General features: G+C 38.5%; 1 protein-coding gene across 5 annotated transcripts in view; it reads right to left on the bottom strand.

Moving 5' to 3' along the window:
- Window positions 1-1,264: 1,264 nt before the first annotated feature.
- CCDC198 (coiled-coil domain containing 198) overlaps window positions 1,265-20,524 on the bottom strand; it is a 41,044-nt gene continuing 21,784 nt past the window's right edge. For 3 of the 5 annotated variants that reach the window (XM_009211600.4, XM_009211602.3, XM_009211599.3), the window contains one exon: window positions 19,366-19,718. In XM_009211600.4, coding sequence (XP_009209864.1) covers window positions 19,483-19,718 — 236 coding nt within the window. In that variant the 3' untranslated portion in view covers window positions 19,366-19,482. Of the gene's footprint in view, window positions 1,541-17,429; window positions 19,719-20,524 lie in introns of those variants that run through there. The other 2 variants (XM_009211601.4, XM_003901859.5) reach the window with 2 other exon arrangements.

Raw genomic sequence — 20,524 nt, 5'->3', positions numbered from 1 at the left:
TTTTCAGTCCTTTTTCTCTTTGCTTTTCAGTTTAGGAAATTTCTATTGTCATATCCTCAAACTCAGAAATTCTTTCCTTAGCTTTTCAGTTTGCTAATGAGCACATCAGAGTCCTTCATTTCTGTTACAGTGATTTTCATCTCTGGCATTCCTTTTTTATTCTTTTTTAGAATTTTCATATTTCTGCTGACATTATCCATCTGGCTTTTCCTATTATTTGCTTTTTCTTTGAAAAGTCTTTGCATGTTAATTATAATCCTTAAAAATTCCTGGTCTAATAATTCTAATTTTCTGCCATATATGACTCTGGTTCTGGATGCTTGTTTAATCTTTTCAAACTGTATTTTTTTACCTTTTAGTATGCCTTTGTAATTTTTGTTGAAAAGTGGACATGATATAATGGGTGAAAGGAACTGCACTAAATAGGCCGTTAGTAATGTCGTGGTAAGTTGTGGGGGGAGGGAAAGCATTTTATAGTCCTAACATTAGGTCTCCATCTTTTGGTAAGCTTGTATCTCTGGACTGTGAACTTCACCAGCACTTTGCAGTCCCCTCCACCCCTTATGTGGGACAGGAAGTGTGTCCCCCTTAGTTGGCACAGAATGGCTATAGGAGGCTGGAGTTAAGTATTTCTTTTCCGTAAGGTTGATAAAACCCCATTAGGTTAGCCTCTAGTAAAATAGTTTATCCTAAGAGCAGGCGTTAATGAGAATAACAGAATGCTCTGGTGTATTGAAATACATCAGAAATATATTTTGTAAATGATTACTTTTTCTATTCTCCAACTGGAAACATGAGGAGATTTTTCTCTGATGTTTCTTGTGAAGACCTTATGGAGTTTTATAGGTAAAACTCACAAAAATGTGGGTATGTCTTTATGACTGTGTCGCCTCTGGAGTTTTTATCTCTCAGACTTGTCTACACTGAGCCTCCAGCAATTCGTCAATTGTAGTTTAGGTTCTCTTACCCTGGCACTGGTTCCTGCAGAAGTTTCTGCTCTGGTGTCATAAGTTTCTGTATTTATTTTGTCTGTCTCTCCAATTTTCAAGACAATGATTTGTCCTGTGACCTCACTTCTCTGATGGATCCAAGAAAAGTTATTAATATTTCAGTTTCATCAGTGTTTTACTTGTTGTTAGGACAGGGTAGGGAATTCTATGCTCTTTACATGTGAAACTCAAAACCGTAATTCTCAAGATTACATTTTAATTTTGATTTAATTTCATTTTTAAAATATATAAAACATTAATACAATTTCAAAAGCTTTACCTTATATGCTAAGTTTAATCAAAACTTGAAGTAGCATATTCATACCACATATTCATTCATTCATTTATTCAACAGATATTTGTGAAATACCTGTGCTAGGCCAGTGCTGGGTCTATAATATTGAACCTACAGGACAGAAATCTTCATCCTCATGGAGCTTGCATTTCAGTGGGATGTTTGGACACACAACACTCTTGACAATCTCTGCTGGTCTCCCTTACTCCTTTCCTCTTGTTCCTTTTGGCTTTTCTCCTCTTGTTCATGGACTTCTCTGTGAAGCAGAAGTTAAAATTGGTCTCGGGTGGTTAAGAAAAAGGAAAACTACCTCCAGCGCCTTTTTCTAATTTCTCAATATCCACATTATATTGGTCAAGTTGCTTAATCTCTGAAGCTGATTATTCACATATTAAAAAGTAGGGGAAATTTTTAGAACTAGAAAAAATAACTACTACTTCAGAGAATTTTGAGGAGTAAATTACATACATGCCACGCCCTGGTATATGTGAGGGATTGGTTCTAGGACTTCCCCTCTCCTCCCACACATACCTGAATCCTCATATAGTCAAGTCTCTCAGTTGGCCCTGTGGAAGGAGCTTGTAGGAAAAATCAGCCCTCAGATACTCTGGTTTTGTATCCTGCAAATACTGTCTTTTCCATCTGCATTTAGTTGAAAAAAATTGTGTGTAAGTGGACTCTTGCAGTTCAAACTTGTGTTGTTCAAGGGTCAACTGTGTATATATTTATATATATGACAAATACATATTAACCTTAAATCTCTGACCAGAGACAGTGGGTTTCTGTTTAGGGTTTCATGTAGTCGTGTTTCATCAAGGATTTCTGTTGCCTTACCATTTAGACTGAGAAACTTTGGCAGAGAATCACCTATATTCAAAAATTTCTGGCTTTGACAATATTTTTCTTCTCCAAATCTGCTTCTATCTCCCTATTCCTGGCCTATGAGACTCGATGTAGTTTTGCTAATGTAGTTTTATTATCACAATTATACGCCTCCACAAATGATAGTTCTTATAGGCCAATCTTTATTAACTAGGTTTCATTTATCAAAAGCCTTTCAACTCATTTATATCTGTGATAATGTTTTAAATAAACTCTACAGTTGGGTTGATTTATCACCATAGAATCAGATGATCACAAAGGATTTCACAAATCCTCTAGTCTTGCCCTTGCCCCACCCTAGTAGTTCTGTTATGACCCCATCGTTGATATATCGAGAGATATTTTAATATTTTCCAATATTTACAGGATAAAGTGAAAGAGATGCAGAGTATCCCAACAGATTCTGCAGAGGAAATAGGAAAGGCAAAAAGATTTAAAATGGGAGTAAGGAAGGAAGAATAAGTTGTGGGGATAGACTCTGCTGTCAGAATTTAGTAGACAATGTATCTTGTCCTGATACATTCACAACCTAGTCTGTAGAGGATCCCCATGTAATAAGTGGGCATGGCTTTTGGTGCCTACCTCCAATTACTCTATTAGTAATTAGGCATTGTTTTGAAGACTTGGTATGCCTTTTATAGCCTATGTTTCAGACCCCCTGTGAAACATTAAGTCAAGAAATATGTCATAAACTAGGTAACAGGAACTTTGCAAATAATAATGGAAAATTTTGAAGCCAGCTCAGAACTAGACAGGTCAGGGCCAGATTTGCCAAAGTGTTTTCTGAGAAAGGGTGATAAGGAATGCCTGGCGTCTGACTCAAACCCCAGGAAAGAAAGCAGGAAGGAAAAGAAATGCTAGAGTAGGGGAGAGAACTAGAAGCAGAAATGTTAGAAAAAATGTATTCACTGTTCCCAAATTTTTGTGATTAATTTTATTATTATTATTTTTTAAAACCTAGAAGCACATATAATGATAATGATCAGTAGAGGGACTTCAAGTGAATATGAATGCTGTTAAATATTTCATGTAGGATCTTTGAGCTTTTGGTTTTCTTTCATATATATACATATACATATATATACACATATAAATATATATATACACACACACATATATATAAAGCACTTTGAGTTGCTGTTTTACCTATAGTTTTTTTTTAAGAAAAAAGAAAAAATTTACATCTTATTGGAAAATAGTTGCAAAAGGATACAGACCTCAATCTGTGTACTGGCATTGATTTATAATTATTAGCAATATTTCATGGAGAACAAAACACTTCAGCAAAAAGTAGGTGGCAAACTTCTTCAACCCTTAGGTTGAAGAAGGCCTGTAATATGTACTGGGGGTTCTTGTTTCTTTCGGGGTATCAGTGGTGGTTGACTTATGCGTGTGTATGTGTGGTATGTTGCAAAACACACTGAATGAAAAAATAAGTCCTTTTTCAAATAGCTATGAAGACATTTACCAATTAAGTGAAATAAATATGCATTAAAATCAGCTGGTCAATCAATCTTTCTTGAAGATCACATATAAGTGCCTGGTTAGCTCAGTCCCTGTGGAAGGGAGGTTGAAATAGAATCTTCTTAAATTCCTCTTCAGTCCTAGTAATCTGTGATTTGAGGTGTTCCATCTTGATCCTGAGTCTTACTTTTCCTTAATAAGCTTCCCAATGCGTTATGAACTGGAAGTAGATTTAGAAAGTTCCCAGCTTTACACTGGTGCGGTAATGCTTGAATTTTATTTTTGGAAGAAATTATTTGGGGAAAATGTTGAAGAATAACAGGAGCATTTGAGTAAGTCCATTGGAGAACAAATATATAATACTGTAAAATCACCTTCTGTGTCTTTACTGAAAACCTAGATTTGACGTTGACATCTTTTTTTTTTTATTCAAGGAATCCCAAAATGTAGAGTTTATGCTGATAAATTCTCAGGCAATTCCTCATTTATTCTCTTAGAAAGTAACATAAATTATCTCCAGAGCTAATAAGCCCTGTAAATGTTCTCCTGTCAATCTCATCCATCATTGTCACATTGTTCTTGGATAGGACCACACCATGACTGTGCTTCACAAGTGTAATGTGTTAGAGAGGTAGCCAGTCTCTTATCATCCACTTGTTAGTGGACATCTGTCTTTATTCAGTGGCCTTGAATCCCTTCTTTGAGAAATGACCATTCCTAAATCCGTGTGATTCTGGCCAGACTAAATCACGTGGTCCCACCATTGCGAAGGGTTGGGATGTGACTCATCCAGGCATTTATTTTCATGAATACATACATGAAAGATACATGAAATGTATCTTTTATTTCTGTTCTTCCTAAATTGGAAGGATATATAACTTTGGCTGCTAATGACAATCATGCCTGCTATATGCTCTTAAGTCTATTTTATCTAGTTTTAATATGCTCACTGCTGCTTTTTTTAAATTAGTGTTGGCATGTTGTATCTTTTTCTGTTTTTTTTTTCTTTTAACCTATTTGCATTTTTACATTTAAAGTGTGTTTCTCATAGATCGCATATAGCTGCTTCTTGCTCTTTTTTTTTTTCCAATTCAGCCATCTCTGCATTTAAATTGTGTTGTTGACCATTTAAATTTAATATGATTATTTAGATAGTTTGGGGTTTTGTTTTATTTTGTTTTAAATTTTTTTATTTTAATAGAGATAGAGTCTTACCATGTTGCCCAGGCTGATCTCGAACTCCTGAGCTCAAGTGATCCTCCTGCCTCGGCTTTCCAAAGTGCTAGGATTATAGGCTGAGCCATTGTGCCTGGCTGATATAGTTGGGTTTAAATCTGTCATCTTACTATTTGGGTTTCTTTATTTATTTTTATCTCTTCCCTTTTTTCTACTCTTTTTCTGCCTTTTTTTGGATTGAGTATTTTTTATGATTTGATTTTGTCTCCTCTTATTAGCTTATTAGTTATTAGCTATGCCTTTTTTTAAGTGGTTGCTATAGCATCTGTAGTATACTTCTTTAGTGTGTTACAGTCTATGTTTAAGTAATATTGTATCACTCATGAAAGAGACAACCTGCATAATGGGAGAAAATATTTGCAAATATATATCAGATAAGGAGTTAATAGCCAAATATATAAGGGACTCAATAAACTCAATAGCAAGAAAACAATAACCTGATTAAAAAATGAGAAAAGAACATGAGTAGACATTTCTCAGAAGAAGACATGTAAATTGCTAACAGGTATATGAAGAAATGCTCCATATCACAAATTATCAGTGAAATGCAAATTAAAACTAAAATGAGATATTACCCTATACCTGTTAGAAAGGTTATTATCAAAAAGACAAGAGATAACAAGTGCTGGCAAGGATCTGGTGAAAAGGGATCCCTTGCACACTATTGGTGAGAATGTAAATTAGTATAGCCATTATGGAAAACAGTATGGCGGTTCCTCAAAAATTTAAAAATAGAACTACCTTATGATCCAGCAATGCTACTACTGGGTATATATCCAAAGTATCTGAAATCAGTATGTTGAAAAGATATCTGCACTCCTATGTTCACAGCAGAATTATTCACAGTAACCAAAATACAGAATCCACCTAAGTGTTCATCAATGGATAGACGTATAAAGAAAATGTGGTATATATACACAATGGAATACTATTGAATCTCAAAACTTTTCAGGAAATCCTGAAAAGACATTATGTTATGTGAAATAAGCCAAGCACACAGAGACAAACACTGCATGATCTCACTTACATGTGGAATCTAAAAAGGTTAAGCTCCTAAAAGCATAGAGTAGAATGGTGGTGGCCAGGGGCTGGGTGGAGGATGGGGGTTGAGGAGATGTTGGACAAAGGATAAAACATTTCAGTTAGATAGGAGGAATAAGTTCAAGAGATCTATTGTACAACATGATGACTACAATTAATAACAATATACTGCCTTCTTGAAGGTTGCTGATTGTAGGTTTTAAGTGTTCTCACCACAAAAAATGATGTGAGGTAATAATGCATATGTTAATGAGCTTGATTTAGCAATTCCATGTTGTATACATATTTCAAAACATCATGTGTACAATATATACATACATTTTTAATTTGTCAATTAAAAAATAAATTTTAAAAAGATTATACTACTGATGTGTGGTATAAAAATCTTATACCAGTATACTTCCATTTCCCTCTTCCTGGCCTTTATGCTATTGACATACATGTTACTTCCACATGTATATTCTAAAACTCATAATAAATTGTTAGTTTGCTTTACACAGTTAATTAGATTTTACAGAGACTTTTAAAATAAAAAAGTATTTACCCACATATTTATTATTTCTATCATACTTTACTTTTTCTGATATCATTTTCATTCTGTCTAAAGAACTTTGTGTAACATTATTTCTAATGCTGGTTGGCTGTTGAATTACTTTAGATTTTGTACGTTAAAAAAAGTCTTCACTTTGCCTTCATTTACAAAACATATTTTCTCTACGTGTAAAATTCTAGGTCGACAGTTTCTTTTTTTTTTTCAGTACTTTAAGGATATTGCCCTATTGCCTTCTGTCTTGAATTGTTTTGATGAAAAGCCTACTGCCATCATTCTCTTTGTTTTTCTGTACATAATGTCAGTTTTCTAAGGGAGGGAATTATTAGATCAGATTTTCATGGTTTACTCCTTTCTTTCAAATTCTTAGAGATTTCCTCAGACAAGTTTTTCAGCTCATTAATTACTCCTTAGTTTACTTCCCCAAAAAGTAAAATTACTCCTGCAATCACCCATCTATCCCTTCATTTAAAACAATAGTAATTGAGTTTATGTTGTGTCTGGCATATGGCAGGAATATCTGTTTTGCTATATCTTTTTTTAATCACTGAATATTACTAATTTTTAAAAGCCATTACGTACTATAGTATTTAATTATTCTCCAATATAGTTATCTAGGATTTTAATTTTATTCCTTGCATTTAACTCAGTAATTTATTTGGAGTTTGTTTTGCAAGCTGAGATGAAGTTTCTACTTTAAAATTATATTTTTCATTTTCAAAACATCTATTGGTTCTTTTCTGACAAATACATTTGTTAAACTATTTGTGGTTCTTCTAACTCATATTATCATTTTATGCATATAAAAATTCTATTTTACAGTTAGTTATTCTTAGTTTCTTTTTTTTTTTGACGAAGTTTCACTCTTGTTGCCCAAGCTGGAGTGCAATGGCGCCATCTCGGCTCCCTGCAACCTCCACCTCCCGGGTTCAAGTGATTATCCTGCCTTAGCCTCCTGAGTAAGCTGGGAGTACAGGTGCTCGCCACCACACCCAGCTAATTTTGTATTTTTAGTAGAGACAAGGTTTCTCCATGTTGGTTAGGCCTGGTCTCAAACTCCTGACCTCAGATGATCCGCCAGCCTTGGCCTCCCAAAGTGTTGGGATTACAGGCGTGAGCCACCACACCCGGCCAGTTATTCCTAGTATTAAGCTATCTTTTAGTTCTTGTGTTAATATCCAAAATTATTTTCATTAATTCATTTAAAATTATTTTGTCTTATGCATAGGCAATTACTGCACATGATACAAAACTCAAAGGCACAGAAGGATTTAGTATGAAAACATAATCTCCCTCCTTCTCCCCTGACTTCCCAGTTTTCCTCCTTGGAGCCAATCACTGTTATCATTTTCTTGTATATTCCTTCGGGGAAATTCTGTGTGTAAACAACCATATATGTCATGTATTTTATAGATCATATAGATTATTTCTCTTTTCCTCTTTCTTTTATACAAAAGGATATACTATACCATATATATTCTCTGCATGTTGTTGTTTCACTCAAAAATATCTTTGCTCATCTGCATTGTTTTATTTTTCATGGCTGTATTGTATTCCATTGTATAGTTGTTTATTTAACTTGTTTCCTATTCACAGATATTAGGACTATTACCAATATTTTATGATTACAAAAAATACTGCAACACATATCTTTGAATAAATGTCATTTTGTTCATGTGGATATATCCGTAGGACAAATTCCAAAAGCAGAATTACTGGGGCAAAGAGTAATTGCCCTTAAAATTTTGAGAGCTATTTCAAAATATTTTCCGTACAGGATTAACACATTTATGTAGTTCCAATAGGTAGGTCAAGTCCCCTCATCATTATTTCTTTCTATAATGTTTTTATTAATCTACCTGTATATGCTCCTAGATAAATTCAGAATTCTTTTTTTCAAGCTTCACCCTCTCTCCAGTCCCACTGGGAATTAATATCCTGCAAATATTCTAAATTTCAAAACCCAGGAACTAGTTTTTCCTTTCATTTATTTTAATATTTATTTGTCTTTCTTAACAATGTTTTGTAGTTTTCTTCACATAGGTTTTATACATTTTTGTTAGGATCAGTCCTAAAAAGTTTGTGTTCTTTGTTGTTATTATGTAGGATGTATTTTATGCTTTTTTTTTCTTTTGAGACAGAGTCTCACTCTGTCACCCAGGCTGGAGTGCAGTGGCCTGATCTCAGCTCACTGCAACCTCCACCTCCCGGGTTCAAGTGATTCTCCTGCCTCAGCCTCCCGAGTCACTGAGACTACAGATGTGCACCACTACACCCAGCTATTTTTTTTTTTTTTTTTTTGGATTTTTAGTAGAGATGGGGTTTCACCATGTTGGCCAGGCTGGTCTTGATCTCCTGACCTCATGATCCACCCACCTTGGCCTCCCAAAGTGCTAGTATTACAGGTGTGAACTACCACACCTGGCCATTTTATGCTTTTTTATATGACTGATTATTGTGGACCATTTTTGTGCATCTTTTTGCTATCTTATGCATTGGAAATTCAGACACATCTGTCTTTGAGATGGTTACTTGATTTGTGGGCTTGTGTTCAGTCCAAACCTAAGTGCCTATCAGTGGATGAATGGATAAAGAAAATATGGTATATATACACAATGGAATACTACTCAGCCATGAAAAGAAGTAAATTCTGTCATTTTGCAGCAACATGTATAGGACTGGAAGACGTTATGTTAAGTGCAATAAGCCAGGCTTAGAAAAACAAATATTGTATGTGTTCACTCATAGGTGGAAGTTTAAAAAGTTGATCTCATGGAGGCTGAGAGTAGAATGGTGATTACCAGAGACTAGGAAAGGCGGGAGGGGGATGAAGAGAGGCTGGTTAATGGGTACAAAATTACAGTTAGATAGAAGAAACAAGTTCTAGTGTTTGATAGCACAGTAGGGTGATTATTAGATAACAATAATTTATTGTATATTTCAAAATAGCCAGAAGAGAAAATTTAGAATGATCACGACACAAAGAAATAACAAGTGTGTAAGCTAATGAATATCCCAGTTACTTTGATTTGACCACTGCATGTTGTATGGATATATCAAAGTATCATGTGTACCCCATAAATATGTACAACTTTTATTTATCAATAAAAAAGTTGAATCCACTTTATTGAGGTGCTATAATATAGATATCCTATCATTTTTCAATCATTGCTGTAGGTTAACATTAGCGTTACTTCAAATTTTATGCTGCTGTAATTAACTTGCAACCCTAGTTTCCAATAACAAAATTCAGGCTCTTGAGAGAGAAGGAGGCTTTTACATTTTAAAACCTTCTCTTTAGATATTAAGAGCCACAGCCTGGAAGTCTGAGAACACAGAGGACATAGTGTTTATGTTCTGAACATAGGGCTAAGAGGTGGCAAGATGATGACTCAGGAACAGATTTCCTACCACACCAAGAAGAAATGATTTCTTCTTGGGTTGGAAGAAACTGAGAGAAGAAAGCAAGAGAGCTTTAAAACGAATGTGGAATCTTCTTCCTGGTCTTTCCTTTGGTTCAAAGTCCAAGAGGAGGAGCATATCCTGATTCATTAAGTTAGGTTTAAAGGACCATGCTGGAGCCATTGATTGGTTGCCGCCCATGCTATGAGCATAAATATTTTGACTATCACTCCTGCCCTCAGGAATATTTGTTGATCTAACAGCAGAAAAGTTTATGTCTCTGACTGCAAGCTGGACAGAAACATATGTTTTTGAGTGTCTTCTTTAAGAAAAAGTGTAGGCCAGGCATGATGACTCATGCTTGTAGTCCCAGCACTTTGGAAGGCTGAGGCAGGAGGATTGCTTGAGCCCAGGGGTTCAAGACTAGCCTGGGCAACATAGTGAGACCCCCATCTCTACAAGAGTAAAAAAAAAAAAAAAAAGGAAAAAAGAATAAAAATTCTGAATATAAAATTAGAACTGAAAGCAAGTATTTATTATGAGAAAAAAGTTTTAATTATAAATTTTACGAAGTTGACAAATACCACAAATGTCACAGAAAGCAGAAAAACAATATAGTATTTCTATTAATTAACTGCCCGATGTACCACAGACTGACTAGCTTTTGGCATATGTAAAACTTCATCTCCCCTCCACTACTTCCATACTTCCAGTTCCAGATGCTGCGGGGTACATTCATATTGCAACACAACCCCTGGTCTCACATCTCTGGGTGAGTCAGTGGGCAGCTGGGGTGTGCCTCCAAGCCATTCCTTCATCACAATGGTTACAGATAACAGCTACACATGGAAGGGACTGGGAATCACATAATATAACCCACTATACCCCAACTGAGTATAGCCCCAACTGGACTTCCCTTTGGCCAGATTCTGAGAGCTGCTGGTACTTTTCACATACTACCCAAGCGGGGGGAAGTGTGACAGAGGGGAAATTGGAGGGGAAAACATGACAGCCTTTATAAACTAAAAATTTTTATTTTTATTAGACTTTTTTTGGAGTAGTTTTGGTTTTATAGAAAATTTGAGACAAAGATACAGAGATTTCCCAAATATCCCTGCCCCCACATATATACAGCCTCCCCTGTTACCAACATCTCCCACCAGAGTGGCATATTGGTTACAACTGATGAGCCTATGTTGACACATAATGCTCACCCAAAGTCCATAGTTTACATTAGGGCTCACTCTTAGTGTTGTGCGTTCTATGGGTTTTTGACAAATATATAATGACATGTTTCCACCATTGTAGTATCTTCCAGAGTAGTTTCATTGCCCTAAAAATCCTCTGTGTTCCACCTATTCATCTCTTTCTCTCCCCTAATCCCTGACAACCACTGATTTTTTTTTTTTTTTTTTTTTTGAGATGAAGTCTTGCTCTGTCACCCAGGCTGGAGTGCAGTGGCGCAATCTTGGCTCACTGCAAGCTCCGCCTCCCGGGTTCATGCCATCCTCCTGCCTCAGCCTCCAGAGTAGCTGGCACTACAGACTACAGGTGCCTGCCACCATGCCTGGCTAATTTTTTTGTATTTTTAGTAGAGACAGGGTTTCATTGTGTTAGCTAGGATGGTCTCCATCTCCTGACCTCATGATCTGCCTGCCTTGGCCTCCCAAAGTGCTGGAATTACAGGTGTGAGCCACTGTGCCCGGCCACTTTTGCACATTTTACAAAAACATGTAACCAAGTTGTAGTAAGCTCTTGGTGCCCCATCCATATCCCCACAGGCCTTAATTTGGCTTGGTTTTTACCAGCGTCTGGATCTCTGAGCCTGAGAACTTCTCTCTGCAGATAGACCTGAGGACATACGGCATTTAAGAAGTACCAGAGAATTAATTCTTCTTCCCTGGTGCTCCAGCAGCCACCAACCAATGATTGACTAAAGGTGGTGTATCAGACCCCAGCATACTTCCTCTGCAGATGAGATAACTTTAAGGCACAGAATTCCCCAACAGGATTAAGCCTGGTACCCAGAATAGTAACTTCCTTGATTATGCCTCTTGATTGGCAGCTTTCCCTGTCTCACTTTACTCCCCTACTGGTATTTCGTGGCATCGGCTCCAACATAAACTGCTTGCACTTCATCCTTGTCTGCTCCTGGAGAACTGTAATGAAAACTCATGTAAATGATTTGCTGGTGCCCCTCCCAGGGCAGGGGGCTGTGTGCATGAGGGGCCTTGAAGCTTAAGCTTTCTGAGCTTCATGGTACATTGCCTCCACCCATTTGCTACATCAGGAGGGCAACATCTGTGGACTGCAGCACAGTAATAATGGCAGCAAGACATGTTTTGGTAGAAAGTGCCTGAGATAGACCCCCCACCTCCCCACCCCATAGGTTATGGAGAATATTTAAGAAGTTTCCAAGGCTTCCAAAGCAGAGTAGGGGGAGGGGAGCTGAGAATTGAGAGCCACGGGGATTTCTTAGCACGGCATGAGGCATGGACAGCCTACCCTAGGGACTGCATAGAAGATATAGTTGATTACTGAAGGACGAGTCCCACCCTCTAGACTGAGGTGGTGACCACCTCAGCAGGAGAAAACCACTGGGCTTCTTCCTGAGCAATCATTAAACGAGGCTAGTGCTGAGAGTATGGTGGGAAGTGACAGCAGCCAGGGAGGTGGGGGTAGATGCTCAGGAGAGGAAGGCTGATGCCCAAGATCATCAAGATGGGGATCATTCAGTCAAGGCCAGCTTGGACAAAGGATGGCGCCAATGAGCTATTCCCCACATGCCCCCAGGATAGCACCATAATCAAGGCCTGTGTGTCTTCCCCCAGACATGGACCCTGGCTGGGGAGGAAAAAGGGAGAGTGGGAGAGAATCCTGAGGGTGCACTTTAAGCCAGGAGTGACAAACATACCTTGGATTGGCAAAAGGACAGTTTTGAATACTAATGGAAAGGGGAGCTTGAGACCTGGAGTTACAGAGAAAGAATATTCCAAGATAGTGTACCCTGAGGCATCTCCCTTGTGATCGGTGAACTCACTATTACCCTTGAGCATTTGTCTTTGCTCAGTGGTATTTTTATTCTGTTGGATAAATTCTGAGAAATGGTTTGCAAAAGCTGATGATTTTAAAATGTATTTCTTTTATCCAACACCCATTTAATTCCATTATTAATTCAAAAAATATTTCGGTTGATTCCCTTGGGTAGTTCAGCCATATAATTACTTCCTCTGCTAATCGTGATGCATTTATTTTCATGGTTCCATAGTTATGTGCTTCTGGCTTTTGTTCCATGTCTTGTTGAACTGATTAGACTTCGAGAACCACTTTCACACACAAAATCTTATTTTATTCCTGATGTCAATGGTAATAACATTATTTGGTAACTAGCGTGTATTGAGCAGTTATTATGTGTCAGGCATTGTTCTAAGCACTTTGTGTGTGTTATCTTATTTCATTGCCACAACACGCTGTGAGGTAGGCATTATCCTAATCCCCATTTTACAGTGAGGGTGCTGGCCAGACAAGTGAAATAACTACCTAAGAGAGGGAGTGGCCAAGCTGGGATGTGACCTCTGGCTCCAGAGCCTGGTGGGCCTTACTTCTAGCCAGGTGTGTCAGTAAATGCTTAATATCAACTCTGAAAAAAACCCTGATCTGCAACTTTCACTAATTTTTCTGGTGTAAATGTTCCCACCATGGCCGGCATGGCATCACGGAACACAGATTTGGAAGAGATCCTTATAGTTCCTTTTGAGAGCCCGTGCTGAACACTCATGCCGATTCTGGCACACCACAGCCTCTGGTGTTGTGCCACGAGGCAAGGTGGTGGCTGCTGCTTAAGATATCTATGTTTTTTTTTTGAGACAGAGTCTCACTCTGTCGCCCATTCTAGAGTGCAGTGGCCCACTCTCGGCTCACTGCAAGCTCCGCCTCCCGGGTTCACGCCATTCTCCTGCCTCAGCCTCCCAAGTAGCTGGGACTACAGGCGCCCGTCACCACGCCGGGCTAATTTTTTGTATTTTTAGTAGAGACGGGGTTTCACCGTGTTAGCCAGGATGGTCTCGATCTCCTGACCTCGTGATCCACCTGCCTCGGCCTCCCAAATTGCTGTTATTATAGGCATGAGCCACCGCGCCCGGCCGAAGTTGTTTGATTTTAAGAACCGGAAATCAGTTGGAGCTGGCCCAAGCAGAAACTGCAATTTATGATAGGGATACAGTCTCAGAATGAAGGGCAGGAGGCAGCAGGGCCTTGGGCAGGGCTGGGAATGAGGAACAGATGTACTGTCAGGCCTCAGTGGGTCTCTGGTTCTTCATCTGCTACAGGTCAGCATTCTCTGCATCTCTGGCCTACAGCTCAGTAGCAACTGCCACCCATTGCTACTGAGCTTCCTCGCTGAACTTCCTGCCACCAGCAGAAACCAATGCCCTCTCTGATTAGCTCAGTGGGTCCAGGGTCAGCCCCAGGTCAGCTAGCTATAGCCATATGACTTTAGTGGGTCTGTTTACCTTTGTTCATGACCATATTGGAGCTATCAGTCTAGACCACGAGTACTCCCTTCTGACTCTAAAACTGTACTACACTTCAAACCCATTGTCATACTGTGCTCCTCTGGGCTCCTGACATCTGGGCCCTGTCCAGCTTTCTGACATCATCCCTGTTTGTCTCTCCTTTGGTCGCTCTGTCGTTCTGGCCTTCTTGTTGCCCCTTGAACCTTATAAGCTCATTCTCGTCTCAGGACCTTTGCACCTGCTCTTCTGGTGTTTGGAAAGCCTGTTCCATGGATCTTCTCGTGGTTCACACCTTCCCTTCGTTCATGGTTCTTCCTCAGAGTGCCTCCCTGAGCATCCTGCCTCAAGCAGTTCACTCCATCCCCGCCTACCCTGTTACCTGCTTTATTTTTCTTAATCATGCTTAACATTACATGTAGTTGTATTACCTTGTACTTGACTATCTGCTCGTGATCTCCCCCACTGGAATGTAACCCATGGGTGCAGGGACTTTGTCTTGTTGATGGCTGTATTCTCAGCATCTGCAACAGTACTTGGCATGTAGGAGATACTCACACCCACTCGTTGAACGCATGATTAAATGATGAATGAATGAATGAATTGCAGACTTTTTATAAAGTGTGTATCTTAAAAAATCCTTAACTATTGACTTAGTTTCCAATTGTGTTATTGTGTATTCTGTACTTGAATGAAATAGCATTTCTCTTAAAATGAGATGTAATTCAGAGTTTTAATGGTCTGACCTTCCATAATCTACCCTTTAGCATACTTTGTCTGAAGACTTCCCTGTAGCATTCTAAATTGGTGAGGTTTTGCGGTAATATGTGGAAATAGGCTTTTATTGTTTATTCCAGGCAAGAAATAGTTGATGTTAATTATAATATGATGACCATTATGTTTCTGTGGTAAGAAAGGGAGGGGCACAAAGAGCGGGGTTCTATTTTCTGTTTTTAAAGTCTCTATGTAAGCAGCAAACATTATCCATTTGTTCAAAAGGCTATGTCATAGGTGACTCCTACAAAAGTTATCTTTAACTAAACCCCAGTACAGTAACTCTGAATTATCATCAAAATAAGTATGTGATGAAAAACAGTGCTCTTCTTGAAAAAAAATTGAGAAAAATATATTTCCAAAAGTATTGAAGGAAAAAAAGATATTTCTCTTTCTCATGAAAAATTCAGAGCAAGAACGAAAATATTATTTTCACAAGAGAAAGTATGCTTCTCATCCTAGACAAGCCTTTTTTCTTTCCAAAGCTGGAGAGATTTTCAGCTGAAGAAAATTGACAACTTAGCCTCCAGGCTGAATTTTATAGTTTTTATCAACAACAGCTGTGTTTATGATGGCCGTACATTGCCCTGAACAAATTCGAGATTAACTGTAGGATTGATGTTCTCAGAAAATTACTTACAAAATGAACATTTCTCTTACTGTTTTGTGACGCTCCAGGCCTAATGTCCTTAACCTTAAAAAATTACCTCAGAAGTTCTTTCTTTTATAGATAGAAGGTGATACAATCTGGTGAAATAGAATGTTCATATTGCTAAAGCTGTAATTTTCTACCTTAGCTGCGTGATAGATTCATCCGGAAGCTTAAAAACAAAAACCAAAAAAAACCCCAACAACCCAATACCAGAGCTCTACTCCAGCCCAATTAAATCAAAAGCTGGGGACCAGAAATCTTGGTTGTTAGTAGTTTTTGATCCTTTGACAGGTGATTCTAACCTGTCACCAGCATTGAGAACCGCTACCCTTGAGTCCTTGTCACAGTGTGCAACTGATCCACCCTGGATCGGGCTTTCTGGTGGGGATGCTCACTTATGCTACCCCCCGGCCAGGGGTCTCCAACCCCTGGGCCGCGGACAGGTGCTGGTCCGGTCCATGACCTGTTAGGAACTGGACCATACACAAGAGGTGAGTGGTGGGCGAGAGAACATTACTGCCTGAGCTCCCCCTCCTGTCAGGTCAGCAGAGGCATTAGATTCTCACAGGAGTGTGAACCCTATTGTGAACTACTCAGGCAAGGGATCTATGCTGCATGCTCCTTACGGGAATCGAATGCCTGATGATCTGAGGTGGAACAGTTTCGTCCAGAAACCATCCCCCGCCTCACCCATCTGTGGAAAAATTGTCTTCCACAAAACTGGTCCCTGGTGCCGAAAGGTTGGGGACTGATTCCCTAGGCCAAATTGGGAAGACAGTTAAGGTTTCCTTTACTCTCTCATCTGCCTTTATCCTGTGCTTTTATCCTCCCTTTGCCTGCAGTTCGGCTATCAGTTAAGCTAGTCCTTGCTAAAACATAATTCCACAAAGCTCTCACCCTTTCTAGTGAACTATTACCTCTTCTCTGCTCCTCCCAAAAGGGACCACACCATGTGATGCAAAAGAAATACAGAGTGACGTGTAATGTAGCTGGCGAGTTGGAAGTAAAATTGAGGAAAGGAGGGAAGAGTCCTTGGCTTCTATCAGGTCACTTTTGGTAAACAATCGTCTACTCCAAAGGGAAGTTCTGCTAGGTGACTCCGGCAACTTACTTAACCTTTCTGTGACCCAATTTCCTCATCTTTAAGATGGGGATGATATTAATACTGACCTACAAAATCACTGTGAGGATTACATAGATAAAAGAGTACCTGGCCCACAATAAACAGACCATGCATGTTGGCAATTATTACTATGATTGTTACTCCTTTAAAATCCTTGAATTCATAACTGCATTATAAGGAGTTCTACATGGAACTGGCAAACAGAGAAGGCATTAGGATGGATTTTCTTTTGAAGCTAACACACTCTGATAGTTTCAAAAAGTATTTTGAGCTATGGCATCCTTATTGGCATATACACAGTTCCTGTATCCCAAGGCAATGCTTAATTTTGGCCATTCATTTAGATGTATAAATGCCAACAGCTTTTGGAAGAAAAAGCCATTTTCTTTACTGTATAATCAACCTTGTCTATCCAATACTCCTGGGAAATGATGGAAATGAGGGTGAGCAAGTGCATAGCTGGAGAGAAACAAGTGTTTCTCTAATTGACTAGTCAACTCAACACATTCATTAATTCCAAAAAACATTTAATGATAAACTCTTTGCCAGTTGTCGTGCTAGGAAGTAGGAATACCATAGGAAGAAGACATAGTTTGTGCCCTCATGTAGCTCACAGTTCGTTAAGCTTATGGAAGCGGGTTTCGTGAAATTGAATTTCAAGTCACAGAGGAGAATGGTGAAGATGTACCTTTGGCTCCACTAGTTTTAGTGTTCAAAGTTGTCCATCCCACTTTTTGTGTTTTAAGCCTTTCAGATTGACCACAATAGGTGAGGACACCATGAATAGATTGGATTTGTTTATCCTCTCAAGGATCTCATTTTTTCTAGAAGGCTGGCTAGTCAAACAATGTATGTATTCTTTTGGTGGAAATATGCTTTTTACCTACCACAGAAAAAGTAAGAAGAGTACTCACAAACAACTGGGAGTAGATATGGCCAGGGACAATCTAATAGCCTTCTGTCCTTGGAAGAAACATGAATTTTTATCACCTGACATTTCAGGCTTGTTATCTTCTTAGTTCCTGATGTGAATGCATTGAATGTCAAATTGAAGTGGTGTTTTCCTCTATTTTTTTCCCTTTTTGGAAGCTTCCCGAATAAGGCATAAAAGGGTCTTTTTGTTTTGCTTTGTTTTAAAGCTTTACTAAATTCTTGAAAGATTCTGGATTGCTTAAAATTATTTTTAGATTATGCTAAACATAGAGCTGCATTGTACATGAAAGTTCTTAAAAATTGTCCCAAAAGCTAATTTTTCTAAGTGGAATAACTTTTGATTTGAACATTTATAAGATTCCTTTTATTTTTTAAGGAGCTTTAAAATCTGCATCATAATCTAAGAAGTCTTAATTTTGAACTTTAACTCACAATGATCTTCTACACTTGACATTATTTCACCTGTATCCTGTAGGCTTTCTGTTATGGTTAGCTTAGAAAGTGACCTAAGTGAGCTTAGTGTTTAATGTAGCATTACTGTGACTTTCCTTTAGAAATTCACTTTTATTTGTCTCCAGTCTACTTTTTTGTCTATTTGTTTTTGGTTTTTTATTTTTTACTTTTGAGACAGAGTCTCATTCTGTTGCCCAGGCTGGAGTACAGTGGAGTGGTCTCGGCTCACTGCAACCTCCGTCTCCCGAGTTCAAGCAATTCTCTTGCCTCCGCCTCCCCACCAAGTAGCTGGGATTATAGATGAACGAACGCCACCATGCCTGGCTAATTTTTGTATTTTTAGTAGAGACGGGGTCTCACCATGTTGGCTAGGTTGGTCTTGAACTCCTGACCTCAAGTGATCTGCCCACCTCGGCCTCCCAAAGTGCTGGGAGTACAGGTGTGAGCCACCACACCCAGCCCATCTATTTGTTTTATATAATCTAATTTTCTTTTTATAAACATGGTGAGGTGGAAAGTCTCAAAGATGAACCCCAAAGGACCACACTTTGGCATTCATGCCCTCATGTAATCCTCTTCTGCATTAACTCCAAGCTGGCTTATGACTTTAACCAACAGAACATAGTGGAAGTGATGCAAAGCCAGTTCTATGACAGCTTTTAAGAAGACTGGCAACTTCTGTTTCCTCCTCTTGGGGCAATTGCTTTTGGGAGTCCTGGGCTCATATGAGAGAAATCTCTTCAGTGTCCTGCTAAAGAGATCATGTGAAGATGCTCTGAGACTATATGGATAGGGGACAAGCTCCCCCTGTCTCAGTGTCCTAATGGGGCCTCCAGATGACTCCAGTCCTAGTAGTCTAAACGTAGTCCAATTTCAATGACATGAAGGATTTCAAAAGGGAACAGCAGAAGAACCACCTAGCTGAACTCAACAACCCACAGGAAAGTGAGACAATAAAATGGCTGTTGGTTAGCCCCTGTGTTTTGAGGCATTTAGTTATGCAGCAATAGTTAACAGCACATATGATAGACTTGTTAATCATAAGACTCTAAATATATCATTTCTTTTTACCAAAGTGATTTACTTTCTTCAAAGTACTTCATATATCAGTTTGAAAGATTTCTAGAGTAAAACAAGCTTTCAGTGCACTCAATATCTAGGTTAGTGAATAGTATTCTTATTCTCGATCAAAAAACTCATCAAAAAGTGGGATTCTCTCTGTCCTGGTCCTCACCAGTGCTCGTGGCTTCTTCTCATCTTTTCCCAACTCATCTGAGTCAGAGCTGGAACTGTCCCAGAGATGCTGTCTCTGGGCCTCTTGTTCATGAAGCCATGTTTCCATTGTGCCAATTTTCCAGGGACAGTAGTTATTCACTGCTTGATGTTTCAAAAATTCTGTATTCTGTGAATTACCTACAAAAAAAATTAAGTTTCTTTAATTTAATTTTTTTCCTTTAGCAATGATTTATTTGTTTATTAAGTGCCTAGCTTAATAAACAATCTGGTTGGTAATTTTTCAAACTATGTATATATAGTAATATATATGTAACTTGAGGTATATATAAATATATACATTATATATATAAATGTATAAAAATATATATATATAAATATATATAAATTTCAACTGGTATCTCTGTAAGGATTAAACTTTTTTTTAGTTGTTAGTTTTTAGTCTATTTATTTATTTTTTTGAGGCGGAGTCTTACTCTGTAGCCCAGGCTGGAGTGCAGTGGTGCCATCTAGGCTCACTGCAAGCTCCGCCTCCCAGGTGCACGCCATTCTCCTACCTCAGCCTCTCGAGTAGCTGGGATTACAGTCACCTGCCACCATGCCTGGCTAATTTTTTGTATTTTTAGTAGAGACAGGGTTTCACCATGTTAGCCAGGATGGTCTCGATCTTCTGACCTTGTGATCCACCTGCCTTGGCCTCCCAAAGTGCTGGGATTACAGGCGTGAGCCACCACGCCCGGCCTAGTTGTTATTTTTAAAATGATTTAAATCTTCCAAAAGTCACAATAATGCAACACACACCTATATACCACATCCATCAACATTTTGCCACAATATTGCTTACATCATATATATGCATCTATCTATCCATCTGTCTATCTCTCTATCAATCATCTATCTATCTATCATCTATCTATCTATACATGCTTTTCAGTTGAACCATTTGAAAATTAGTTGCAGAGTCACCTCCCCCCTAAATATATCAC

This window comes from Papio anubis, chromosome 7, assembly GCF_008728515.1.
Source record: "Papio anubis isolate 15944 chromosome 7, Panubis1.0, whole genome shotgun sequence".
Lineage (NCBI taxonomy): Eukaryota > Metazoa > Chordata > Mammalia > Primates > Cercopithecidae > Papio > Papio anubis.
Note: the sequence above shows the minus strand (reverse complement) of the source record. Positions and strands in the feature narration are given on the sequence as shown.